General features: G+C 44.0%; 1 protein-coding gene across 1 annotated transcript in view; it reads right to left on the bottom strand.

Annotated features, from left to right (window-relative positions):
* Nucleotides 1-15105, bottom strand: part of LOC137615798 (polyphosphoinositide phosphatase-like) — a 62631-nt gene extending 47526 nt beyond the window's left edge. The window contains exons 1-2 of the mRNA XM_068345491.1: nucleotides 14901-15105; nucleotides 4561-4679 (exon numbers count right to left, since the gene is read on the bottom strand). Coding sequence (XP_068201592.1) covers nucleotides 4561-4638 — 78 coding nt within the window. The 5' untranslated portion in view covers nucleotides 4639-4679; nucleotides 14901-15105. The remainder of the gene's footprint in view (nucleotides 1-4560; nucleotides 4680-14900) is intronic.
* Between the last annotated feature and the right edge of the window lie 7494 nt (nucleotides 15106-22599).

Here is a 22599-nt window from a genome sequence, read left to right as displayed (position 1 = left end):
CCATGCTGAACGGAGTTTGTTTGAAAAACTTGTTCAGAGCTGAGAGGTCGATGACTGGTCTCCAGCCTCCAGATGCCTTCTTTACAAGAAAGAGTCGACTGAAGAAGCCTGGGGAGCCGTCGACGACCTCCTGGAGAGCATCCTTCTTGAGCATGGTCTCGACTTCTGCCCGTAGGGCTAGCTCCTTTGCCGATCCCATGGCATAGGAGCTCAACGACACTGGATTCGCTGTCAGGGGAGGAAGAGATGTTATGAACGGGACGCGATATCCCTCACTGATCACGGAGATCGTCCAGGAATCGGCCCCGAGTTGCTGCCACCTGAATGCGCAACTTTTTAGGCATCTCCCCACTGGTGGACATGCAAGGGGATTGCCAATCCTAGCATTTGCGGCCTCGGCCGCTCCCTCTAGGATTCTTGCCTCCCCTGGAGGACTTTTTGCCCTTCTTGTCTCTGACAGGAAAGGGCTGCTGCTTGGACACTGTCGTCTTTGCTTCCGCTGCCAGTTTCATCGTCTTGGACTGGCGAGGTTGTTGAGGTGCTGGAGGTTTGTAGGGCTTAGTTGTAAGAGCCCTTTGGAGAAGAGAATCCTGGTTCAATTTTCTCCACCTCTCAGCTGCCTGTTCCACATCCTTGGGCTCAAACAAACTCTTTCCCAGGAGGGAAGAGTGTCTGAGCTTGCAGACATCCACGGCTGGGACCTTCGAGTGGAACCTCTCGGTCACCGCATCACGTCGCTTCAGGATCGAGTTTGCCCACAAGTTCGAGACTTGGTGGGCCAGAAACTCAATGGTGCGCGTGCCCGAAAGGAGTTAGGTCTCCAAGGCCTTCCTGGTGCTCTCCTTAGACAGATCTTCGGATTGCAGCAGGATGCCCAGAGACCCCAGCCAGACATCCAGCCACGAAGTGGCCTGCATGGCACACTTTGCAACCTTCTCCTGACTCAGGATCTCTGTTGCCGAAAAAGTCACTTGCCGGCTGGAGTCTCTCTCAAGAGAGACTCCCCTGGTAAGCTCTTCCACAGAGTGGTGGAGTGGAAGAGCTAAACAAGACTCCTCCATGATCTCAAAATACCTCCTCTGTTGGACACGAGGAGATGGGAGGAGCTTGTTGCCAGCAGTGGAACGGCTGGATGAGGCGAGCTCGGAGAGCTGGCCCTCAACCTTATCCCTGGCACTCTTCCCCCCTTGGGACCAAGGCAAAGCCGCACTGGCCTTAGTGGGTTTCCGAGTGCCAAAGACTCGGTCCAGGACCGTGTCTTTGCCCTCACGAGGGGCGATCTCCAGGTCCTTGAACCCGTTGAGATGCCTCATCAGAGTCAAGACTTGCCAGAAGGCATGTTCTGACTCTTGCTGCTCTCCTCCTGGTGAACTGGCAGCAAAGTCTCCTGTCCCCAGATGCTCTACTTAGGGGGACACGTGGACGTTCTCCTGGGGTCTCGCTGGCTCTGGCCGAATCCTGGAAGAAGACTTCGGGATAGTCTTCGAGTCCTTGGGTTCCCTTCTAGGAGGGATGCAGGACTCCAGCAACGAAGTCTGGGGGCTCTTCTCCGCCCCAACACGGGACGATTCTCCTACTCACGGTGGGAGAAGATCCCACCTCGGTAGATTCTCCTGAGGACGGAAAAGCTTCGTCCACAGGAGAAGGAGAGAACGTCGGTGGGGGGGTTAGGAGCCTTTCTTACGGACTTCTTAGGAGCCAGTTTGACCCTGGTAGAAGTCACCACGATCTCTACTCCTCTCTTCCTCTTCAGTGGGGTCGGAGCTACCGTTGGTTTGAGACCCAAATCAGCGAAGGCAGGCTTAACAGCCTGGACGACAGCTCTGATTAGGGACCCAAACAATGGCTGCTTACTGACAGACACAGTGTCAGAGACTTCCGCTGGAGGGAAGGGGATCGGGCGATCCTTCAGAGTAGATACCATAGGGCCTGCCTGAAAAGAATGGGAAGAAGATTGGTAGACCTCTCTGAAGACTTCCCCTCCTCCAGCAAGCACGCTGTCCTGCGCTTGCGGGGGAGGGGCCGAGAAGAAGATGACCTGACTGCTCTTGCTCCAGAAGGCTCGCTAGGAAGCTCACGTTGCGAAGTCCGCGTGATGGAACAATCCCCGCGCGAACGCGGAGATGGAGACGCGGGCGCGCGGGCGTGTGGGGGCACGGGCGAGTGTTGGCGCGTAGGCGAACGACGGAGCGCAGGCGAGCGATGGCGCACAGGGCGAGCAGGTGAGCGACTGCGCACATGTGAGGTTGCGCGTGGGCGCGCAGGTGATCTTCTGCGATCAGGCTCGTGGGCGTGCTGGAGAGTGATGGCGCGCAGGCGATGGGGCGCGCAGACGCGCCGGAAATCGCTGGCGTGCAGGTGCGCGATCTGGAGAAGAAAGATGGGGCGTAGGATCAGCAGGCTTAGAAGCGCAAGAAGGAGACTGCTCGTGGGCGCGTCGTGTCTTATCCACCTCTGGAAGTGCGCACGGTAGGAGCTGGAACCTGTGGGCGCGAAGATGACTGAGCGCAATAGCGCGTCGGCGAGGGTTGACGAGAGGGCGAGTTCTGAGGGCGTGCAGGTGAACGCTGGCGAGAAGGCGAAGGATGAGGCTTCCTTCCTACGCCCATATCCGAAGATCGTGGGCGTGCGGGTGAGCGATGGCTCGTAGTTACGCGCTGGCGTGCAGGGGAATTTCGCTGGCGAGCTGGAGAACGTGGGCGCGCAGGAGATCGTCGGCGCGTAGGGCGCGTATCAGGATCAGGGCACGCAGATGTGCGCTGGCGAGGAGGAGATCGCTGGCATACAGGAGATCGCTGACGCGCAGGAGAGCGCTTGCGAGCAGGAAAGCGCTGGCGAGAAGGAGATCGATGGCGAGCAGGAGAGCGCTGACAAGTTGACTCTGCCATAGGAGATCGCTGGCGCGTTGTTTCCGGCACAGGATGACACTCAGCAACAGCAGGAACAGGAGAAGGCTTGTGCGTAATTGCGCGCGAGCGCGCAGGAGAGCGTGGGCACACATGTAAAACCTGGCACTTAAGGGACTTGCTCACATTGTGAGACAAGCCCTTTTGCCCCGAAGGGACCGGTGCCCGTTGGATAACGGGGTGCGAGGGCGCCCACTGCGCATCAGCTGTCACGAACGGTGAAGGAGGGTAAGCAGGTCTGGCAGGCGTAGGAGATCGCGAACGATCTGCAGAGAGGTCCAGAGATGCGGCTGCAACGGTCGACACACGACCAGGAGGATCCTCTGCGGGGGATGGCAAGGGCGAGGAGCCAAAGAGGCTTAGACTTCTTCTTCCGTCGCCGGGAAAACCTCTCCCACTGGGAGGTAGACCACTCCCTGCACTCACTGCACACTTTATCCTTATCACACCGTTGACCTCTGCAGAACGGATACAAGGTGTGAGGGTCCGTCTCGACCGCCGACATATAAGTCCCACAAGGGCGGTCGGGTAAACCAGGGCATTTCCGCATGATAAGGAGAGAGGCCAACTTCCAAACAGACAAACTGAAAGAGAAAGCAAAAAAAATTAAGGCTGTCAATGCGAGGGTGAGAGCAGACACGTCTGACCATCACCCGAGCCAAAAGCGAAGTGAATCAGTTCACTGGTGTGTGAGGGGAGAGGGGTAGCTAGCTACCTCTCCCCTAACCCCCGCTAACTAGCGACGGGGTAGTTAACCCTCGTTAAAATCTAATGGCCCGTCATTTCAGATACGCCGTAAGTAATACCCTATTTAAATAGCGTGGTTTGTATTTCGGTTACGGAACAAATTAGAGATTGTAAGAAGGGCATCAAATGCTCCAAGCCCTTTATGAAAACCAAAATGTAAACTAGGGAACAGATGATTACCTTCAGCAATTCCAAGAGATAAAGTTTCACTTGCCATAGCCAGTGAATGTGGAAGAAGACGTCTGTCTCTAGCTACGGCCAAGATCAGAGCGAAGAAGGTATGAGTAAGGGGGGGCAGTGCTTTTCCTCGCTACCATTGGTAACAACTTAAACAGTGTTCGGAACCTCATTACAAGTTTTATAGCCATATGTCACATTACACTAACATTCATCTCTATAATAAACAACGAAGGTTTGTATTTGTGAAGGAACAAATTAAAAGATTAATACAGCCAGTTGATAGTGCCGGGAGTACGTATGTACTCTCTGATGGTTAAAGACAATGTGACTACTCAGTAAGCTGGCAGGGGGAGGAGATATCAGCCCCTTGCTGGTAACTACCAACATCTTGTTGTTATACTATTCTGCTGAAATCATACTCCCATTAAAGGACAAATGCTTGTATTCATGTAAGAACTACCACCACTTCATGAGCAACATGGAGGATCCTTATCTAGTAAAATTCAAGCATAAAATTTAAGAGAGAGAGAGAGAGAGAGAGAGAGAGAGAGAGAGAGAGAGAGAGAGAGAGAGAGAGAGAGAGAGAGAGAGAGAGAGAGACTCTTTTTACTTTAACTCTGTTATTAAACAATCCAGAATTTTAATAAGTTTAACCATCTAAGACCTGCAATAAAAAGTTTCTTAAGAAGTTATGGTTTACAGTTTGTATAATTAATCAATAACTTACTGCTTTTGTCTCGTATAAGGCCATTTTCTGAAGTCCATTGATAATTGGGAGAAACTGAATCTGGGTGTGGGATGCCATGGTAGCATGAATCTGAAGATACTATTGTAATCTGGGACGTACTGTAATAAGAAATATCCAAAATGAGTTGGACTGTTAAAATAGAACATACATAGGATAACATGCGATTGAAAATTAATCACAAAATTTGTAACAGTTAAACTGAGGTACTTTAATGTATTTTTGTCTTACATAATGGTATAATATAAAAACAAAATCTCAAAATCGGCATTAAAACACAGATCAGTAGTCTAATGGAGATTATATTGAGTAAGAAATAAGGTATAAGAAGTAAAATAAGTGTAAAATAAATGTAAAATAAATTTGTATTTTTCCTACCTATGCAAACCCAATTCCTTTAAAATTCAGATATGTCTTCGCCCTAAAACAGCCATTAAATCGTTAACGTGGTAATTGGCTAAAGACAAACCAGTCACAGAATAGCTACTTTTCTTCTCAGGTTTGTATGACTAAAAAAAAAAAAATTACAGTACTTCGAAAAATGTTTTATTAACCCCCTCGTTTACAAACATTTTATCCTTTAAAATAGGATGATTCACTCATTGGTGGGAGAAAGTTCCTAAGAGACAGAGTAGAAGATTTGTTTTTTCTTTCCTGGACATGTCATCCTTCATGGTCCCAAACAGGAGCAAGATGGTGACTAGAACAACTTCTCTACAACTAATCATAAGGCTGTAGAAGCTGTTCAATTCTCGGCCAGTACAGACTTAAAAGGAAACCAATAGATACTAGGAGACAGAAAATCTTGCTCCCTAACAGACAGATACCATCAATGTCAAACCAGGTACTGTACATCAAGAGAAAGAGAAATGTTTGGCAAGACACTGACCCACCATCCATATTATTATTATTACTTGCTATGCTACAACCCTAGTTGGAAAAGCATGATGATATAAGTCGAGGGGGCTCCAACAGGGAAAATACCCCAATGAGGGAAGGAAACAAGGAAATATAAAATATTTTAAGAACAGTAACAATATCAAAATAAATATTTCCTATATAAACTATAAAAATTTAAACAAAACAAGAGGAAGATAAACAAGATAGGATTGTGTGCCCGAGTGTACCCTCAAGCAAGAGAGCTCTAACCCAAGACAGTGGGAGACCATGGTACAAAGGCTATGGCACTACCCAAGACTACAGAACAATGGTTTGATTTTGGAGTGTCCTTCTCCTAGAAGAGCCGCTTACCATAGCTAAAGAAAGTCTTCTACCCATACAAAGAGGAAAGTAGCCACTGAACAATTAAAGAGCAGTAGTTAACCCTTGAGCAAAGAAAAATTGTTTGGTATTCTCAGTGCTGTCATGTTTATGAGGACAGAGGAGAATGTGTAAATGATATGCCAGACTATTCAGCGTATGTGTAGGCATAGGGAAAATGAACCGTAACCAGAGAATAGGATCCAATGTAGTACTCTCTGGCCAGTCAAAGGACCCCATAACTCTCTAGGGGTAGTATCTCAATGGGTGGCTGGTGCCCTGGCCAACCTACTACTACTACTGCTGGGAGGGTAGGAGAGTGGCTCTTGGCGGCAGTAGTCTTCAAGAAAGGTGTTCTATCTCACAATTCACCAACATCAGACGTAACACCAGCATGTAATGACTGTGGCTGCTGCATCCCCCTGCGATGGGACCAAGAAGTAAAAGAGCCAGTCATTCTACCTTTCCTCGAGACTTACGCAAAACAAGTTACCTTACACAATATGCATACTAGGCAAGTGAAAAAGTTGGGAGTGCTAAAAAACTATAACCAAATGAAAGGAATCAATGGGCCTGTAAGCAATGACAGTAAGCTAAAGAAATGCCTAGAGACAGTGTTAGGTCTTGGCCAGGAGCATCCCCCTTCCTCTGATCAAGAATAAAACTGTCAAATCGAGCTTACTATTGGTTGAAGCAACCCAAAGCTACCTATTGAAGGCTGAGACCATATACTCCCTCCAGATGAGGGAGCATGGGTTCTTATGAATAAGGGAATTCCTCCTATGTTGTAACAGAAATGAAGAAGGTAGGTGCAACGCTCACCCTTACCTTGTATATGAATCCACCAGACCGAACATAACGGTAACAATCAGTGGGTGAGATCTGTCCCTCCTTCCAGAAGAGGAGTGCAGCTAAAAGTCCCAAGAAGGTTATTAGGAGGGGTCTGTAAAGCTACAGTAATATTTCTTCTACCTTCAAAGAAGTGTCCAAAGAAGAGAATAGGAGTAGGAAGGAGGAGTCAGTACACAAAGAAGAAAAAGCAGTCACATCTTTTCTCATTGCCAACCATTCTTCCTTCCTACCATGAGTAATTCTACAGTTTCTACTAACCATGAACTGGTGCATGACCCCCGAATTTGCTGATACAAGTACCAGGAAAAAATTCCCAGTCAAAGTACAGTAATACCTTGACACATGAGCATAATGCATTCCTGGACACGAATGGTAAGTCAATTTACTCGAATCTCAAGTCAATTTTTTCCATACAAAGTGACTGAAAAAAATTCAATCTGTACCTGCACTCTTAAAAACACCCAAATCAATTATATCACAATGGAAAAACACACTTTTAATTGCTATAATACTTTACATACATTTACAAAATGACATTAATAATTGCTGGAATGTTCTTGTGAAGACAAAACATCTCATAGCCCACAGTCGTGGTTACCGATCATACAGAAACCACCTTTATGTGAATTGAAAGTCACAAAGGAATATGTGAACTATGTGCTAAAACGTATTATTGGGAAAGGCAACGTTGCCGCTATGTAACGTCTCGCCTCGCATGTAAGAATAGAATGTATGATGGGCGTTCTGAGTAAATACATTCTGTCACTACCACATTTACGTGGGGAGAAATCGGTCAGGGGTGTTCTCTTCACTCAGTTGGACCATACACTCCCAATACAGTATACGTGGTCACTCCCACTCATGGCCGAAAGCTCGAGCATGTTTATCATTACAGCGGGGGAATCGAGATCTTGGCAATCAAGAGCGTATTCATGAAGAACATGTTCAGGGGGAGCGCCATTTACTGGACAAGTGTCATGATCAGGGTTGTCTGCAATCGCCGCTCTGTATGAGACTTGGAAGTGAGACCAAGATATACAGTATGTTGTATCATATCTTGTGGTGAATAAAATGCAGAAGCACAATATTTAGGTAGTAGGTTGGCCAGGCCACTAGCCACCCATTGTGATAATACCAACAGAGTTATTTGGTCCTTTGACTACCCAGACAGTACTACATTGAATCCCTCTCTCTCTCTCTCGTTATGGCTCATTTTGTCTTTGCCTACACATACACCGAACAGTCTGATCTGTTCTTACCACAATCTCCTCTGTCCACCTATACCTGACATTACTTGAGATTACAAAACAATTCTTCTTTGCTCAATGGGTTAACTACTGGAATGTAATTGTTTAGTGGCTACTCTCCTCTTGGTAAGGGTAGAGGAGACTCTTCAGCTATATTAAGCAGCTCTTCTAGGAGAAGGACACTCCAAAATCAAATCACTGTTCTCTGGTCTTGGGCAGTGCCATAGCCTCTGTACTATGGCCTTCCACTGTCTTAGATTAGAGTTCTCTTGCTTGGGCATAAACTCAGGCACACTGTTCTATCTTCTTGATCTCCCTCTTGTTTTTTCAAGTTTTTATAGTTTATATGTGAAGAATCTAATCTAATGTTGTTACTTAAATTTAATTGTTTATTCTTCTCTTATAGTTTATTTCCTTGTTTCCTTTCCTCATTGGGCTATTTTTCCCTGATGAGGCCCTTGGGCTTATAGCATCCTGCTTTTCCGGCTAGGGTTATAGCCTAGCTTGTAGTAATAATAATAATAATAATAATAATAATAATAATAATAATAATAATAAAAATAATAAAAATAAAAATAATAATAATAATAATAATAATAATAATAATAATAATAATAATCATGCCCTTGGAGATCCAGACCAAATGGCTTGGTAGAATGTTGATCATACAGATGGTGATCGTACATGTGGTGTTCACTTCTCACAAGGAGAGCAAGCAAGAAAGTGTTTCTCCTCCTTCTCCCTCCACTGGACAAGTGATTCACAATCGGAAAAACTGAAAGCACATCTTTGTAGCTTTGTCGGGAGGTTAGCCATCAACGCATCTTGAGAGCGCCTGAGGGCCGGAGAGGGACCAGAGTCCTGACCACTACCGTCCACGGTCAGTATCGTGAAACCCTGTGCACGAGTGATAGAACCTGACACCGAGGCTCCTTCCCGAAGTTTGGGGTTCGACGTAGCGTTACTCTCCCAACAAAACCATGCAGAGGAATCATTAAGTGGCTTGATAGACTCTAAACTACTAATCATCCTGTGCTTTGGTGATGTCTCTGGAACTCTGCAACAGGCAAAAGGAAAGAAGCAGTAAAAGTGCATATCAAAAAAATTCTTCCCAAGTGAGAGATTTTCCAAGAAACAGGAAAAAAAAAAGGTTGGTGTCCTTCTTCACTAAGGACAGTGAGTATGCTCAGTCTGTACAAGAGGTGTTAGAACCTCCCTGCTCAAGATAGCACAAAGGTAAAAGGTGTGAAAACACCTATACCAAGAACCAGATATTTTTTAGAGTTGTATGCGGCAATATTTCTTTCCACAGGGACAACTTTTGACACTGACACAAAAAGGGAGATTCCTGGGAATCCTGTGGGGAAAGAAATGGTAGAATTATGTGGATGTAACTCATATCGATTGGTCTTCATGATGAAGTCATCTATTTGCTCTCATTAGAAAAGAAGACTCAGCGAAGACGTGATAGGGAGAAAAGAGAAAGAGATGTTCATCTTCTCCGGAGTCGTGTTGCCAAAAATGCCACTCACAGGGAGAACACAACTGCCAGCTGTATTCTTCTTCCGACAGAGCGCCATCAAAATCAAAGGCAATGTTCCTTAGAATTACATAACTGCTGCCAATGTCGGACACATGACGGATAGGACAGCAACAGACATGCTATATGTTGAATAACGGCAGGAAACGAACACAAACTGGTAACAGGAATCACTCCATATCCTTGCTTCCAATGTCTTGTGATCATAATGCAATGAGCCATTTCAAACTGGAAAAAAAAAGCAAAAGATTAATACTTCCAGATGCAGAAGACGAATAGTACATCAGTACTCATCGGCAGCCGAAGTCAAAATGGAGATTACTCTATATGTCAGGTGACTGTTGCTTCCCCGTCACTTGGTGACCAATGATGTCTGCTTTGTTGAAAGTTTAACGGCCATTCTAGCTCAGTTGAAGTCATACTGTACATACTCCTATTAAAAGGTAATAGTCTGTATTATGTTTAGGAAGAAATTTCATATCCAAAATCCAGTGATGGTTGATAATGTAACTTTACCTAAAATTAATAGTCTATGACAGTAAAGTGGGCAGGGTTGCTAGTCCTCATGCATTACCTCTTGAACTAATAAACAATGTTCCGAATTCGCTGACAGACGACAGGCGCGATGTCCTTGGCTGATCGCAGAGATCGTGCTGGAATGGGCATCGGGAAGCTGTCATCCGGATGAGTAACCTTAGGCATCCTCCCAGCGTGAAACCTGCAAGGGGGGGTGCCAATCCTAGAGTTTGTGAACTCTGCCGCTCCCTCTAGGACTATGCCCCCCCGGGAGAGCCTCCCGTGCCATCTGTTCCTGACAGGAGGGAACTGCAATTGGACACCTTGTCTCAGTTGTCGTAGCCGGTCCGATAACTTAGGCCGACGTGGCTGAAAGAGAGAGGAGCTGGAGCCCTGCAGGGTCTGGAAGAAAGAGCCTTGGAGGAGTGAAAACGGAAGTCGACTTCCTCCGCACAGCCGCCGTCTATGTCTCTTTCATTGGGCACAAACAAACTCTTCTCAAGGATGGAAGGGTGTCTGAGGTCATTGCGTCCAGATGGTCCAACATCGAGCTTGCCCGCAAGTTCGATACTTGACGACGAAACGCCAAGGTGCTTGAGCCCGAGAGGAGGAAATGTACCCATGACCTTCCAGTAGCTTCCTTGAACAAAACCTCGTGTCGCAACCGAGGAGGGAAAGGACCTGGTAAGCCCCTTTCACGAGATGGAGAAGAGGAAGGGGTAAACCAGTCACCCCTTGGCCGATGGAGAAATCTCGAACGAAAAGCCCCCGCCAAAAACCCTTCCAGGGAATGACGGGGAAGGGCTAACCCAGGTTCTGGAAAGAAGAATGTTGCTCAGACCTCCCTGAAGATTCTTCTTATTCTTGCATGTGCCATGCTCTGCGTTTACGGGGTGAGGCCGCGTTCTGGAAATACGCTCCAGAAGACTCGCCAGGCTGGCCATGCTGCGAAACCCCAATGGGAATCGCGGTCGCAATCGCCCTGGCACTCGCGCGATGGTAAATCAATGATTTGCGCGTGGGTGAACGTGGAAGCGCCCATGCGCGGGCACGCCGGAACGCAAACGAAGGTGAGCGAAGGAGCGCAGAAGGAGGGCGAGCGTGGTAGGAAGGGCGAGAGCTGGTGGTAGGAAGGGCGAGAGCTGGTGGTCGGCGAGCGATAACCCATAGGCGAGCAATGGATACTGCAAGAATTAAGCCGACGTCCGCGCGAAGAAACACCGTCCGTCCGCGTGATGGAATACCGTTGGTTCGCGCGCGGGCGAACATTGAAGAGCATGTGCGCGGTCGCGCATGAGCGTAGGCGTGCAGGCACTTAGGCGTGCGGTCGCGCAGGCACGTGGGCGTGCGGGTGAGCGCAGGCGTTCGGGAGACCGATGACGCGTAGGCGGGCGATGGCGTGTTGACGAGCGATGGCGCGTTGACGAGCGATGGCGCGTTCTGGAGAGCGATAGCCCGTAGGAGAGCGAAGGCGCGTTGGCAAGCGATGGCGCGTCGGCAAGCGACGGCGCGTTGGCGAGCGGTGGTGCGTTAACAAAATGCTAGCGCGCAGGTGAAGAATCGCGCGGGCGCGTAGGCGATTGCCAATGCGAGAGAGACTAGTTTATGGTTAGCGCGCATCGCGCTAACAGAAGGCGCGCAGGTGCATCAGGAAGGTGAGCGCTGAAGCAAGCTGTTAATCAGGCGATCCTAGACGGTCAGAAAACCGTTGGCGCCCATTGGTGCGTGGCAAAGAAGGGCGCGCAGATGTGCGCTGGCGATTGAAGAAAGCTGGCGCACAGAAGGACAGAAGTAAAGGTGAGCGCTGGCGAGCAGGAGGAAGATCTACGGCAAAACTCAGCTACCGGAGATCGTGGTCCACAGCAGGCGAGCGCTAGATCGCTACTGATGGTGTTCAGGGGAACTGACACGCGTGGCAGATCGATGGCGATCGTTGACGCGTAGGAGATCACTGACGAGCAGGTGAACGTTGACACGTCTAAGGTCGCTGGCGAGCAGAAGACAACGCGTGGAAGCCTGCGCGTAGAAGAAGAGTCCTTGACCCAGACCTGAACCGAAGTTCTAGATCGCGAGGGCGAACGTGGGCGCACAGGGCGCGTAACAGGAACCAACAGGAACAGCAGAGATGATCATCATGAGAGTGCTGACGAACAGGAGAGCGCTGACAAACAGGAGAGCGCTGGCGAACAGGAGAGCGCTGGCGAACAGGAGAGCGCTAGCGATCAGGAAAGCGCTGATGAACAGGAGAGCGCCTGTGCGCTAACACTGAGCAGGAGAGAACACAGCAGAAGGGCCCGCAGGGGAACCCTGACACGCAAGGGAAGAACCACCGTGGGAGGCAACCCTTTGCCCCGAAGGGATCGTTGTCCGTCGGGAGACTGATGTCCGTCGGAAGACCGTTGTATGTCCGCCGGGAGACTGATGTCCGTCGGAAGACCGTTGTCCGTCGGGAAGACCGTTGCCCGTCGGAAGACGAGGTCAGACTGCTGTCCATCTGCACCAGGGGCGGAAGATCAAGAAGGAGTTGTAGGCTGCATACGGAGATTCAAAAAGGCACCTCTTAGCACCCTTATAGGGAGATGGGAGGCCCTTACGACGAGGCAGACGGTGAGCCTTACGGCGAAGGAGGCCAACAGCAACAGCAGCAGAAGAATCCTCCGAAGAGGAGTCTCTATGAGTGTACTCTCTCGCGAACGAAAGAGAAACACTTCGTAAAAGAGACTGGTCAGCCAGTGACCTAAAAGGAGCAATCCTCCGAAGAGGGGCTCCTGCAGTTGCCCAGCCCCTTGAGCAAAACTGCAGGTGCGACCGCTCAGCACCAAGAGCATAGTCGCACGAAAAAAAGGCAAGAGAAGAACCCCCCAAAAAGGGGAAAAACTCAAGCCTGGACAGGAAAAACTTCCCTCGGAAGGAAAGTTACCCACCCAAGGAGGCGAGCCTCCTGAGAGTTCTAAAATGAACTGGAGAGATGTCAATCGTCACGGGAGTACTTCCAGTAGAAGGAGACACGCCCCTGACGAAAAACCAAAGGGGAGGCAGCAACAGCCGAATCCCCAGGCCTCAACAAGACAGCTCACACCGTTGCCATATTACAGAAACGAACTAGATCGGTAACTATAAAAATATAAAACAAAAATCATTAGTACACATTCATTCCCCCGGGAAGGCTCCGAAGAGGAATCCCGAGGGAAAGGAAAACAAGAATTACACAACAGGCACGTGCCCTCACAACCACTTACACTCACGGAAGGAGAGCTGTAACCAAAACAGAATTATAACAATTATAATTATGTAACTATGTAATTATGTAATTTAAAAATGAATGAACACTAAAGAAAGAACGAAAACCCCGAAAGGAATCATTCTACAAAGCTGAAAAATTAACAAATACAATTAGATTCATAAACTAATTGAGACAAAACGTACGGCGTAGCAACCCCCCACACACGGGAAGGAAGCTACAAAAGGCGTAGTAACGTAGTAAAAGGGTGGACGACCTCAAGAGAGAGAGAGAGAAAGACCGCAGTCAAACTCGATCGCAACCCATAAAATTACACCGTGGTGGCCTAAACTGTGGTGGCCTAAACTGCCGAGGGCTCCACGGAGATATCGTACACTACACACACATCTCTGAAAAGGAAACTTACCGAATTCTATACTCAAATATATATACAAACATGAAAATTTTTTACATATATATTGAGTAAAAGAAAAGTACGTGATTAAGTAAAGACAAAACAAACAATGGCTGCCAAGCGAGGACAAAGAGACGTCTGTCCCAGTCCTAGCCAAAAGTGAAAGTGAGCTTCACCAGTGTGTGAGGGGGGGGAGGGGTAGCTAGCTACCACTCCCCTACCCCCCCCCACCCCCCCTAACTAGCGCGGGGGTAATACACCCTCGTTAAATTCTAATGGCTCGCCATTTCAGGTACGCTAAAAGGTAAACCCAATGTAAATAGCGTGGTTTGTATTTCGGTTACGGAACAAACATGTTTTAAGATAACGCGGTGGTTCCCGGCTTCTTGACCAAAGACCACACAATTTTCCGTCAGATAATGGTATTCCTGATCAGAAGGAATGCTTCGACTAACGAGTGTGATGCGTTGGAGGGTTGAGTTTCTGGTGTGGCCATGTGTCGCTTTTTTGCTGATTTGCTGTCCAAGTCATGTATCTTCCTCGATGCTTGCTGGCTACTGTGTTGCCGTACCATTAGGGTTGGCTGCAGATAAGTGGTATCTGGTATCTCACAAGTGATAAATGCATTAGGTTAGGGGCTAGTGACGGGTGTTTAATGGCAAGGCTCCCGACAATGTATGAATGCATTCACTATGTATTGTTATTTCTGATTAACTAAGGTTGTGTTGCAGGAGCCTTTGTATATTAGTGTCCAGTTCCTCCAGCGAGCATAAAATATGGACACCATCTAACCTAAACTTACCCCCTAACCTAACCTACTCACCGAATGAGAGGGGGGCTAACCCTACCGTTGCAGCCCCCTTATGGCGGGTTTACACAGTTGAATGGTTCGTCAAACGCAGTTTGACAGCCAAGTGTTAGAAGTGATGTTCGAACGTGTAAACGGGGTATTTGGTTGTCGAACACGTTCATCGAACGGTTCGAAGAAATTCAGTTCTCACCCGACTTTTGTGGGTGGGGCTTCCTTGTCCACAAACCTTATGCACTTGTGGCTGACTCCACCTCTTCGATCCATTTGACAAGCAGGTTCGACCGTACTGCCGTATTCTAAGTCAGCTGCCATCACACATACAGGTGGCCGTTACCATACATACACCCCGAGTTGCTTTTGTAGGTGATCTATCCGTAGGGATGGTTTGCACCAGCAATAACTAACATACAGTACAGTAACAGGTATACCAGACGAAAATATGAAAAATACTAATCACGTACCTGAACAGAAATTTGTGCAATTCTATCACTAACTGTAAATGTTTGTCACTGTTACTTCAAACATTTCATATTTCTGTTCAAATGATTGTATAATCTACAGTCAAAATAATTATGACAATCTGAAATCGTTCAATTCATATGACAGATAAGGGAGATTGGCAAAATTCCTTGTTGATGTCAGATGACACTTCGCAACTCCTCCTCCCTAGTCCTACTCGAATGTAAACCAACCAATAGCTCCCCGATGTCAGCTGATTTGTTGACATTTTAAAAACAATGAGGTCGTTTCTTATTTAATTAGCAATTCTCCCCAAATTATTATTATTATTATTATTATTATTATTATTATTATTATTATTATTATTATTATTATTATTATTATTATTATTATTATTATTATTATTATTATTATTATTATTATTGGTTTCATTGTATATTATTCCATGGTAATGCAACCTAGGAAAAAAACTACTGTTTCTTATAGAAAAAATTACGCTCTCTTCGAAAATGACACTCGTTCCCGTCGCAAATTAATAGTTTCAGAAATAAATATACATCTATATCCTCCAATAATGGGGGACCCCCAGTGGGAACTCGGGGTTTTGGGTGGGGAAAACATACTGGGAAATCGATATATAAACGTAAAACAAGCCTTTTCTTCTCTATACATTACCTTCTTGAAATTATAATAACTGGAGGAAAATACAAAACAGTATATATGAATAAACTTTGGAGGCGCCGTTGCAAAGATTGTGTCATGAAAAAATACAGTAACCAGTGCTGCCAACGTCCGATGTAGATCAAATGTTATTTTGTGACCTGTCATACTATTAGGCTAGGTTAGGTGGGTTTGTTAGGTTCTGTGCCCTTTTTGTAAATTTTATATATTGAGTAAAACTTATATGGAGAAATTATTTAATATATGGAAATATCTATCATTACTATCTTTAGTAATGTCAACGTGCCGTTGGTAACTCTGTGTACCATACGTCAACGTTGGTAACACTGTGTATTATTGGTAACGTTGCTAATGTTATCGTTCGTTCGTAAGAGAAGTGACACCGTGCATCTTAAAGTTATCCGAATCATTATTTTTTGCAGATGATGCCTTAATAATTGCACAGGATATACATAATGCTAAGCGTAACATTCAGATATTAGTAGAAACCAGTAAAAAATGTGGGTTGGAAATTAATAAAGAGAAGAGTAATATTATGATTTACAATATGAAAGAAAAGCCAGATAACATAGAGGGAATCAATGTAGTAGAAAGTTTGACATACTTAGAAATAAAGCTAGACAATAGTAGGAATATATTTAAAACTCAGAAAAGGGTAATGATAGAAAAGGCACAAAAATTAGCTAATCTAACATATTCAGTTATAGAGAAAAGTTGCAATAAAGTGATGATAGGAAAAACGTTCTGGAAAAGTATTGCTTTACCATCTATTTTGTATGGAACAAATGTTATAAATCTAACAGAAACTGAAATAGAGAAACTACAAAGAATAGAGAATGGGGTATATAGGAAGATTTTAGGTGCCACTAAAAGCACAGCTAATACTGCTCTAAGAGGGGAGATAGGTGCATCTTCTATGAAAGCAAGGGTGATGGATGGGAAGCTGCAGTACTTAAATCGTACCCTGAATGGAAAGAAGGAAATACTGAAAATAATTATCCAGGATATTCAAGAAAAAGAAGGAAGATGGTGGAAACAACCTGCAAAGTATTTGGAAGAATTAAGTTTAGGTATAAGACAAATAAGAAGAATGAACAAGGCAGAAATAAAAACGGAAACCAGAAAGTGGGATACTGAAAAGTGGAAAGAAGAAATAGAAAGTAAAGTGAGCCTAGAAATATATAGAACGTGGAAGAAAGAAATTAAAGAAGAGTTAATTTATGACAATACATTTGCTTCAGTGATATTTTTTAGAGCAAGAACTAATACGTTAAAACTAAATATTGTAAATAGACACAATGGAGGGAATGTAAACTGTAATTTTTGTGAAAATGAGGAGGAAGATTTGATACATTTTTTGTTATTTTGCCAGGAATATAGAAAAGAAAGGAATAAAGTAATTGAGCTACAACAACCATACGAGGAAGACCCAAAGAAAATAGTAGGATTATTTTTATTTAGTGAAACAAATATAGAAAAGAAAAAAGAAGTATTAAACATAATGTGGAAGAAAAGACAAAACAGTACAAGAAGATAAGCGTTAGAGGCGCCGTTGTAAAGGCTATGCCTCGCCCCTGAACCTGAACCTGAACCTGATTGGTTGATCTGTTTGTTTCCGATTGAAATGAACATCAAATTCCCTTAATTCTCGTTATTTACTATAGGAAAACAATTATATCTCGTTTCCCCAGTATGTTTTCCCCACCCAAAACCCCGAGTTCCCACTGGGGTCCCCCATTATCGTAGGATATAGATGTATATATATTTTTGAAACTATTCATTTGCGACGGAAACGAGTGTCATTTTTGAAGAGATCGTAATTTTTTCTGTAAGAAACAGTAGTTTTTTTCCTAGGTTACAATTACCTTATTATTATTATTATTATTATTATTATTATTATTATTATTATTATTATTATTATTATTATTATTATTATTATTATTTGCTAAGCTACAACCATAGTTGGAAAAGCAGGATGCTATAAGCCCAGGGTCCCTAACAAGGAAAATATCCCATTGAGGAAAGGAAACAAGGAAAATTGAAATATTTTAAGAAGAGTAACAATAGAATAAATATTTCCTTTATAAACTATAAAAACTTTAACAAAATAAGTGGAAAAGAAATAAGATAGAATAGTGTGCCTGAATGTACCCTCAAGCAAGGGAACTCTAACCCACGACAGTGGAAGACCATGGTACAGAAGCTATGGCACTACCCAAGAACAATGGTTTGATATTGGATTGGTCTTCTCCTAGAAGAGCTGCTTACCATAGCTGAAGAGTCTCTTCTATCCTTACCAAGAGGAAAGTAGCCACCCCTTGGGTGAAGAAGTACTGTTTGTTTATCTCAGTGTTGTCAAGTGTATGAGAATAGAGGAGAATCTGTAAAGAATAAGCCAGACTATTCGGTGTATGTGTAAGCAAAGGGAAAGAACCGTAACCAGAGAGAAGGGTCCACTGTAGCACTGTCTGACCAGTCAAAGGACCCCCATAAGTCTCTAAAGATAGTATCTCAACGGGTGGCTGGTGTCCTGGCCAAGAGGTTTCTTTATAATCAGGGGCCCATATTTTTGGATGGACTTGACGTCATCTCCAGAAACTTACAGACCTTATTTTTTGACAGGAGTAACACCTCCCATTACATAATCAAGAGAAGGTTTTTAGTTGATTTTTTTATGTCCTATAGAAAAAAAATGGACAAAAGAGAAAACTGAAAATTTTTTACTTTTTATTGGATATTGCAATAATTTTCTGCGAATAGGGGTTGAATATAGTTGGGAGCTCGAAAATGCACAGTGAATGTTATTCAAAATGTTTTATACATTATCCACAAAATAAAATCAACTCAGAATTTGAGTGAAAATTAGAAGACTATGTGCTTTCAACACTTGGATTGTGTAGTGAGGCAGATAATACAAAAGAGTATATGATTAGCTGTAATAAATTAAAAAAAGAAATAAAAGCAATGTCATAGAATTAGGGAAGTTAGAAACACCAACCAGAGAAGTTTTTCGATATAATAGGCAGGATTTGGAAGTTTGGGAGGGAGGGAGTAATATTATGGAAGCTGTGGAGCTGTCTGTGTATTAGGTAACTAGTGACAATGAATTTTCTGCAGATTACAGCGCTTTGCACATACTACAGTTATTCTAGTAGTGTGCCCACAATCACAGCGTTGTGGAGCGAGGAACCTGAAAACAAGTTCAACTAATAGGTGACCAAAACTGACAATGGTAAGGTGTTGTCTCAATTGATTACAAGATAGAACGGGAAAAAGTAAAGATTAAAAATTTCATAGTTAATTTTGTTATGGTCCAGGTAAAATAATCTCAAGTGCGATAGAGTGCCCGCAAACTTATTTTGCGGAGTGGACCAGAATCTGAGTAATAGGAACATCCATCCATATACCAAAGGCACTTCCCCCAACTTTGGGGGGTAGCCGACAACAACAAGAAACAAAACAAAAAAGGGGACCTCTACTCTCTACGTTCCTCCAGCCTAACCAGGGACTCAGCCGAGTTCAGCTGGTACTGCTAGGGTGCCACAGCCCAACCTCCCACATTTCCACCACAGATGAAGCTTCATACTGCTGAGTCCCCTACTGCTGCTACCTCCGCGGTCATCTAAGGCACCGGAGGAAGCAGCAGGGCCTACCGGAACTGCGTCACAATCGCTCGCCATTCATTCCTATTTCTCGCACGCTCTTTTGCCTCTCTCACATCTATCCTCTTATCACCCAGAGCTTTCTTCACACCATCCATCCACCCAAACCTTGGCCTTCCTCTTGTACTTCTCCCATCAACTCTTGCATTCATCACCTTCTTTAGCAGACAGCCATTTTCCATTCTCTCAACATGGCCAAACCACCTCAACACATTCATATCCACTCTAGCCGCTAACTCATTTCTTACACCCGTTCTCACCCTCACCACTTCGTTCCTAACCCTATCTACTCGAGATACACCAGCCATACTCCTCAGACACTTCATCTCAAACACATTCAATTTCTGTCTCTCCGTCACTTTCATTCTCCACAACTCCGATCCATACATCACAGTTGGTACAATCACTTTCTCATATAGAACTCTCTTTACATTCATGCCCAACCCTCTATTTTTTACTACTCCCTTAACTGCCCCCAACACTTTGCAACCTTCATTCACTCTCTGACGTACATCTGCTTCCACTCCACCATTTGCTGCAACAACAGACCCCAAGTACTTAAACTGATCCACCTCCTCAAGTAACTCTCCATTCAACATGACATTCAACCTTGCACCACCTTCCCTTCTCGTACATCTCATAACCTTACTCTTACCCACATTAACTCTCAACTTCCTTCTCTCACACACCCTTCCAAATTCTGTCACTAGTCGGTCAAGCTTCTCTTCTGTGTCTGCTACCAGTATAGTATCATCCGCAAACAACAACTGATTTACCTCCCATTCATGATCATTCTCGCCTACCAGTTTTAATCCTCGTCCAAGCACTCGAGCATTCACCTCTCTCACCACTCCATCAACATACAAGTTAAACAACCACGGCGACATCACACATCCCTGTCTCAGTCCCACTCTCACCGGAAACCAATCGCTCACTTCATTTCCTATTCTAACACATGCTTTACTACCTTTGTAGAAACTTTTCACTGCTTGCAACAACCTTCCACCAACTCCATATAACCTCATCACATTCCACATTGTTTCCCTATCAACTCTATCATATGCTTTCTCCAGATCCATAAACGCAACATACACCTCCTTACCTTTTGCTAAATATTTCTCGCATATCTGCCTAACTGTAAAAATCTGATTCATACAACCCCTACCTCTTCTAAAACCACCCTGTACTTCCAAGATTGCATTCTCTGTTTTGTAGAAACTTTTCACTGCTTGCAACAACCTTCCACCAACTCCATATAACCTCATCACATTCCACATTGTTTCCCTATCAACTCTATCATATGCTTTCTCCAGATCCATAAACGCAACATACACCTCCTTACCTTTTGCTAAATATTTCTCGCATATCTGCCTAACTGTAAAAATCTGATTCATACAACCCCTACCTCTTCTAAAACCACCCTGTACTTCCAAGATTGCATTCTCTGTTTTATCCTTAATCCTATTAATCAGTACTCTACCATACACTTTTCCAACTACACTCAACAAACTAATACCTCTTGAATTACAACACTCATGCACATCTCCCTTACCCTTATATAGTGGTACAATACATGCACAGACCCAATCTACTGGTACCAATGACAACACAAAACACACATTAAACAATCTCACCAACCATTCAAGTACAGTCACACCCCCTTCCTTCAACATCTCAGCTTTCACACCATCCATACCAGATGCTTTTCCTACTCTCGTTTCATCTAGTGCTCTCCTCACATATTTAAAACTAAAAAAATGAAATAGTAAAAGAAAAAAAACTAACTTAACATATTCAGTCATAGAGAAAAGTTGTAGTAAAGCACAAATGGGATTTTTTTTTAAAGTATTGCGTTGCCATCTATTTCATATTGAATAAGCATTATAAATTTGACAGAAACTGAAATAGAGATTACAAAGGAAAACAAAGCTTGATTACAGTATTCTATCTTATTTCTCTTCCTCTTGGTTTGTTAAAGTTTTTTATAGTTTATATAGGAGATACTTATTCTAATCTTGTTGCTCTTCTTACAATATTTTATTTTTCTTTGTTTCCTTTCCTCACTGAGCGATTTTCCCTGTTGGACCCCATGGGCTTATAGCATCCTGTTCTTCCAACTTGGGTTGTAGCTTAGCAAGTAATGATAATGACAATAATAAGTAATTACAGTAGTGGGTACAAGCTAAGAAGCTTTGCACCTACCTACTATGTGATTGAGTTGCCGCAAACCTATTTTGCGGTCTTCTTAGGAATAGAATAGAAGTGAGGAGTTGTTGAGGAACCATTCCGAACGGACCGAAGTTCACCGTGTTGCCAGATTGGGCTACTTTTTATGGCTGTCTGCTACAAAAAATTACAATCCGCTACTTGCTAAATTTTGGGCTACTTTTTTTGTTTTATTATTGGTTACTTTTATCATTAAACTAATTATAAAATTGGGCTACTTTCATATAAAATTGCAAATACAGTGAAAGATGCTGGAGGAGAATTTGTGCTTAGGTATCTAGTAGAATTTGCTTTAAAAGCCTATAGTCTCCCAATAAGTAATGGCCTTGTAGAACGTGTTTTTTCGCGTGTTACATCAGTGAAAACCAAGTTACGAAATCGATTGGGACTAGAGTTATTAACATCAATTCTAAGAATAAAAACAAGCCTTGACTTACATGGAAAATGTTGTGTATCTTTTGAGCCCAGTAGGGCTATGCTTAATTTTGACTCCTCAATATACAATTATAAACAGGAAGAGAGTGATGAACATGAGGAAGAGTTGGTAAATGAATTACTATGTGAGCCCTAAACTCAGAAATAAAATCTGTTTCTTACCAAGACGTAATTAAGTTTTGTTAAGCTTTTCCCATCAAAAGAAAATTATTTTATTTTAATAGTACAAGAAGTTTTGAGTTGTTTAATTTGTTTTGAACATTACCAAGTGGAAAGAAAGTGTTTATTTTTCTGAAAAAAAAAGAAACAGTTTGGACATTTTAGTTCAACAGAAATAGTTGGAATTTTCCCTCACAGTATTTCAATTACAGCACCCTTGAGCAAAATGTCATATCGAAGGTAAGTTTCAGATAGTTCTCTAAGGTTTATCTCTCTCTCTCTCTCTCTCTCTCTCTCTCTCTCTCTCTCTCTCTCTCTCTCTCTCTCTCTCTCTCTCTCTCTCTCTCTCACTCTATATATATATATATATGTGTGTGTATCAATACGGTATATATCAATAAATAAGTCTGGTTTAATATTACAGTTATCATAAACGTTGGCATTGGGCTACTTTTATTTGAAATCCGCTACTTTTGAAGCTAGTATGGGCTACTTTTCCAAGAATAATCTGGCAACCCGTTCACGAACCAGGATCAGT

Source organism: Palaemon carinicauda, chromosome 22, assembly GCF_036898095.1.
Source record: "Palaemon carinicauda isolate YSFRI2023 chromosome 22, ASM3689809v2, whole genome shotgun sequence".
NCBI classification, from domain to species: domain Eukaryota; kingdom Metazoa; phylum Arthropoda; class Malacostraca; order Decapoda; family Palaemonidae; genus Palaemon; species Palaemon carinicauda.
This window is presented reverse-complemented; position numbering and strand designations above follow the sequence as displayed.